This window comes from Cebus imitator, unplaced genomic scaffold (assembly GCF_001604975.1).
Source record: "Cebus imitator isolate Cc_AM_T3 unplaced genomic scaffold, Cebus_imitator-1.0 Scaffold19, whole genome shotgun sequence".
Classification (NCBI taxonomy): Eukaryota; Metazoa; Chordata; class Mammalia; order Primates; family Cebidae; genus Cebus; species Cebus imitator.
In genome coordinates, this window is record NW_016107334.1 from 9,125,389 (window position 1) to 9,131,629 (window position 6,241).

At 35.1% G+C, this 6,241-nt stretch overlaps 1 protein-coding gene across 5 annotated transcripts in view; it reads left to right on the forward strand.

Moving 5' to 3' along the window:
- LRRC28 (leucine rich repeat containing 28) overlaps window positions 1-6,241 on the forward strand; it is a 124,088-nt gene that overhangs the window by 30,727 nt on the left and 87,120 nt on the right. For all 5 annotated transcript variants that reach the window (XM_017518547.2, XM_017518541.2, XM_017518556.2 and 2 more), the window contains 2 exons: window positions 3,399-3,436; window positions 3,963-4,100. In XM_017518547.2, coding sequence (XP_017374036.1) covers window positions 3,399-3,436; window positions 3,963-4,100 — 176 coding nt within the window. The remainder of the gene's footprint in view (window positions 1-3,398; window positions 3,437-3,962; window positions 4,101-6,241) is intronic.

The following is a 6,241-nucleotide window of genomic DNA, read 5'->3' on the forward strand; positions in this document are numbered from 1 at the left end:
AATTTTATGTTTACAGAAAAGTTATAAACATAGTACAGAGCATTCTGGTATACCCCTTATCCAGTGTGTCCTGTTGTTAGCATCTTAGAATTCCATGGTACATTTGTCAAAAGTAAAAAACTGACTTTGGAATATTCCTATTAAGTAAATATCTATATTTAACATTATTTAAAAAAGCTGCCAAGCCATTTTCCAAAGTGGGTATACCCCAAAGCGACATTCCCACAAACAATGAATGAGAGTTCCTGCATTATTTGAGTAGAAGAGGAACATAATAAAAACACCGAAACATCAACATTTCAACTACTCTGAAATTACCAAAATTAAGTAAAGGGAAGTGACTTATATTTGAAAGTCCTATGCCTATGATTACAAATGACTCATAGTAACTATAATAACAACAATAACAAGTACACTTACTTAACTCTTACTAGGAGCCAAGCAGTATTCTAAGAGCTTTACATTTATTAATTCATTTAGTCCCTACAACATCATAGATTAGGAGAGAGAGCAGTTCAGTAATTTCTCCATAGTCACATGGCTATTAGGGTACAGGCAGTGTGGCTTCAGAGCCCACTGTCTGATCCCCTGAACCAGTAATGGTTCCTAATTGGTTGTACATGAGGATTATTTGAGTTGAGAAGATGTTTCACTTGCTACAGGATGATCTTGGACACCAATAAGATCCCCGGTGATTCTAACGTGCAGTCAGGATTGGCAACACTCTGTACTATTTTTTTAAAGACACATTTATTCAGTGTCATGATGAGACTACCACATTTAGCAATCAGCACGGGTGCAGAAAAAAAATCTACATTAAAACCCTTTGTTGGAATGCTTTACACTTTCCACAGAACAGAAACTAAAATAACCTGTTACACAATTAGTCACAAACACCGTCCTCAAACTTTTTGCCCACATACGTGAGTGTTTGTCTAAAACATGTCTTCTTTGTAGCAGCTAGGCCCTGCCACCACTGTGCTTGGCTGAGTTCACAAAACTGTTGTAACCTGTAGCTTACCTACCACTTTTCTCCTCTCCTGCTAAGCTTTGTTTCCTGGCAGTAATGAAAATCTTCTGACACTGCCATAGCTACTGCTGCTACTGGAACTGGCATAATCACTTTAATTTCGTGGTTTGGTAAAGCACTGAACTCTACCACCATAGGAGCCAGAGCTTCTGCCACCGAAGTTTTCTCCCTTCATGGGTTTAAAATTCGAAGACTGACTATTGTAACTGTCAAAATCATTGTAGCTTCCACCACATCCAGAATTGCTTCTATCATTACCAAATCTATTGTAGCCGTCCCCACTGCCACCGTATCCACTGTCACCATGGCTGCCACCAAAGCCACCATGACTGTTGAAGTTTCCATCATGACCAAAGTTGTCATTCCCATCAAAACCACCTCCACGAACACCACCACAATTTCCAGAACCACTTCAACCTCTTGGCTGGATGAAGCACTGGCCATCTCTTGCTTTGACAAGGCTTTCATAACTTCACAGTTGTGGCCATTCACATTATAGTATTTCTGAATAACAGTTTTATCCACGGAGTCATGGTCATCAAAGGTTACAAAGTCAAAGCTCCTTTTCTTGCCACTGCCTCGATGAGTCGTGATCTCCATCACTTGAGTTTTTCCATACAGTTAAAAATAACCTCTTAGGTGATGTTCTTTAGTGTCTTCTTTAATGTCACCAGCAAATATCTTTTGCACAGTTAAGTGGGTACCTGGTCTTTGAGAATCTTCTCTTGAGACAACTGTCTTTGATTCCACAACTCTTCCATCCACCTGTGTGGCCTTGCATTCATGGCTGCTTCCACCTCCTCCACAGTGACACAGCAACAAGCCCAAAGCCCCTGGCGCACTTGGTGTTGGAATCTCTCATGATCACACAGTCTGCGAGCATTCCCCATTGCTCAGAATGGCTCCTCAGGCTCTTATCGGTTGTTTCAAAGCTCAGGCCTCCAGTGAAGAGCTTACATTAGCTGTTTGGGCTCTTCAGGAGACTGACATAGACATGATGGTAGTGGGAGGACAGACTTTAACAATGCTTCCTTGGCAGCCTGTGTATTATTTCATACAGCATCTTCATTATATGTAGATAAATTTAATGTTTTAAAGTCTATTTGAAAAATTCTAATGATAATAGTGGGTACTTTACTTCATATTTTGATTTGGACATTTTAAGGTCTTTTTTTATAGCTAGAACTTGAATGGAGGCAAGTATTTTGTTGAAAAAAATTTTTAAACCTGTTTTCTGTTTTGATTTGGGTATTCCTTCCTAAAATTAATGTTTAAAGAGTATTGATTTTAAAATGTGTAATCATTTCATATACACAGAGCAAGGAATGAAATATATAGAGTAAATGGTGGACTTATTTAAATTGTGTTATTCCAGCAGGTTAGTTAACCTTCTACAAAATTGATTTAATTCAACATAAAATAATCTTTATGAAATAATTAATTTTCTTTCTTATTTTGTGTTTATTGACATTTTAACATTCAATATTAGATTTTTAAAAATGCAGAAGAAAACTAAATTCTATTTTAAAATACTTTATAAAGATTTATTTTTAAAATACAGTAAAACCATAGGTTTGAAAATAAAGTTTACTAAAATCTAGTTCTCTTGTCTCTTAATCAATGATGTAAATTATTTTCTTAAATTATTGCTATATGATCTCCAGCAGTCACTTGTTTTGCTCTGAGTAGTTGGTTACTGATTGCAGGATGTCTCCACCAGAGTGTGCTAAAGACATTGTAGTGGGAAAAGTATTACTTAGGCTTGCTAGACTTCTCAGCCTCTGTGAAAAAGAAAATTTTTAAGAGAACCAGTTAATTTCTTGTTACAAAATTTCTTTTGCCATGAAATAAATTCTATACCTTGGCAGTTGAGTATTTCTACAGACACTGTAAATGATGAGTGTTTAATCTCTCCGTTGTTGGTTCTCCGTATGCATGCTAGCTACAAATATCTTATTTTGTAAAGTTATTTTATAGAAATGGAAAGCTCATCTTCCTTTACACAATAGATGTTGATTTTTCTTCACACAAGTATATTTTTTAAAACCTGAAGAAAATGAACTGGAAAAACTAGTAATTTGTGTTATGAAGTTAAAAAATCCTTATAGTTTATTCATTATGTATGCTTTTATTTTAAAATAACTGAATCAGTAAATATATTTAATATTTGCAATTCTGATACAAAATATTATTCTCAAAGTATTATTAGTTAGCTGTGATAGCCATGTATTGTATGTTGATGCATTAGAGTAGGGTGTGAAAGTTGCGGCCTATTTATATTTGATAAATTTCTAAGTGAGCATTTTATAAACTGATCTGGCAAGGGTGCCTAATGATAATGGCTGTTTTTTTTCTTTTTCCTTCCTAGATACCTGCACTCAAATAACATAGTTGTGGTACCAGAAGGTACGTTTACTTAGAATTTTTAGGTAGAAGATAATATAATTTAAGCTTTGCTTTATAATACAACAAATTTTAATTTTAAGACACCCTTAATTTATTAGTTTTAAAACTTTTTTTTTCTAATAAGTTCTTTTAAGAACTGTAGTTAAATGAATAAGTCTAAAATGGTTATAATGGTTAGGTATACTATTATTAGATAAATTGCTATTATGTAGATAATAAAGTAAATTCTAAATTTAATAAATCCAGTTAAGAATTCTGGTCAGATAAAAAAGTACCTGTGTATCATTTCTTGAATTATTTTAGTTTTAATGTTTTTATTTGTGCTGTATTTTAAGTTATATTTTATCGTGAGGTAGAAGTATTTATCACTTTTATAAACTTAGTTTGATCTGTGTTTTTACTATTTTGTGAGCAGCTGATACAAAGCTGTTAAGTAGTAAAATATTTTAACTTGGAATACATGCATTAAAGATTTGATGTAATACTTGAGTCAAATTCATTTTGCCTTCTCCTTTTCTCTTTGAAGCCATTGGGTCCCTTGTAAAACTCCAATGTCTGGATCTTAGTGACAATGCCTTAGAAATTGTTTGCCCAGAAATTGGTCGTCTGCGAGCTTTACGTCATCTTCGATTGGCTAATAACCAGCTGCAATTCCTACCTCCAGGTAATCATAATCTATAGCACACAATAGTTTCTTATCTATTGTAAGTCTATATTTATGTATATTTCTCACTGTATTGCTAGGCAGTGGGCTATAGATGTATTTGTAAGTAGTTGTTCATTTGTTTGAAGATGAAACTAAGGAATGTTGGTGAAATATTACTAAGAGTTTTTTTCTGATGCAAATGGAAGAAGATAACATTTATATTTTAGATAGGGCTACAATTAGTACAGTTGTGCATTGCAATCAATATCGCTTTGAATTGCTGCTCTGGCAAAATATTTGTACGAAGAGCTGCTTCAGTTCTGAATTTCACATAAGAGAATTTAGGTGAGCTTTGCATGATATAATTATTTTACTATCCAAAAGTCAGATACATACAATGTTTTCTTATTCTCCAGTCAGGTAGCTAATGTACAGTAACTTTTTTTTTTTTTTTTTTTTTTTTTTTTTTTTTAAACAAAGCCTTGCTCTGTTGCCCAGGCTGGAGTGCAGTGGTGTGATCTCAGCTCACTGCAGCCTCTGTTTCCCGGGTTCAAGCGATTCTTATGCCTCAGCCTCCTGAGTAGCTGGGACTACAGGTGCGTGACACCACACCCAGCTAATTTTTGTATTTTTAGTAGAGACAGAGCTTTGCTATGTTGGCCAGGCTGGTCTCAAACTCCTAATCTCAAGTAATCTACCTGCCTCGGCCTCCCAAAGTGCTGGGATTACAGGCGTGAGCCACCACACCTGACGTAATATACGTTAACTTTGATTTTAAAAGGAATCACGCTAAAATTTAGTAGAACCAGTTAAATTTGAACCTTAGAATTGTCAGTTCTTCCTGTTGAACATGTAAGTAGATTATGATGTACTTTATAGATAGATAGTACTAAAATCTTGCATTTTATTGAGAGCCACCCTTAAACCCTTTGATTTCTTGGGAGGAACATCCAGAGACCTTGCTTTGTGAATCCACATATTTGCAAATTCCACTGTCATATGTGATTTCCCATATTAAAAAAGATGATAATTAAAAAATAAAAATTGTATACTTCAGGTATTATATTAAAGTTACTGTGTATTCAAGAATGAGCAGAGAGAGATACAGATGTTAATTTGTCTGATATTATATTTACTCTTTCAGGAATACCAACCAGCCTTTTAGTGTATCTAAATGAAATATGTGACTCAAATAAAATTACAAATTACTACCTGTCATAGAACTTCAGGGTTACATGAGAATGTTAAAAACTATGCATGTTAAACCCATGAATGAAAAAGTCTATGATATTTCTTTGTGATTGTACAAATACTTTCTGCAAAGTTTTTTCAAATACAGAAATTTTTAAATTAAACTAACGGATTAATTTTTAGACTTTATGTTCTGGCCTTAATATATAGATTAAATACTGTGTATAAAAATGGCACCAGTCAGCCCAGGTGCAGTGGTTTATGCCTGTAATCCCAGCACTTTGGGAGGCTGAAGTGGGTGGATCATTTGCAGTCAGGAGTTTGAGACCAGCCTGGCTAACATCATGAAACCCCATCTCTACTAAAAATACAAAAATTAGCCAGGTGTGGTGATAATGCGCCTGTAGTCTCAGCTCCTCAGGAGGCTGAGGCAGGAGAATTGCATGAACCTTGGAGGCAGAGGTTGCAGTGAGCCGAGATCACGCTACTGCTCTCCATCCTGGTGACAGAGTGAGACTCTGCCTCAAAAACAAAAGCAAAAAAATGGCATTGGTCAGCAGTGACTGTGTTTTAAAAAATATTTTTTTTACCCTTATATAGTGAATGTCTTATTTTTTCTAACTAAATATAAATTTTTTGACACAAAATAGGAATATGTTCTTTCCTATGAGTTTACTGTATATCATCAGGCCAATGGTGTTTCATCATTCTAGCTCTCATCAAGTTTGTGCGTTCAGATACCCAGAAAATGAGATACTCTTTTGAAGATTGCCTAGAAAATGTATCAGTAAAGACAATACTTAAGATTTTCCTAACATTTTCATACATGAAACTTATATAAGATATATTATACGGCCGGGCGCAGTGGCTCACGCCTGTAATCCCAGCACTTTGGGAGGCCGAGGCGGGTGGATCACGAGGTCAAGAGATCGAGACCATCCTGGTCAACATGGTGAAACCCCGTCTCT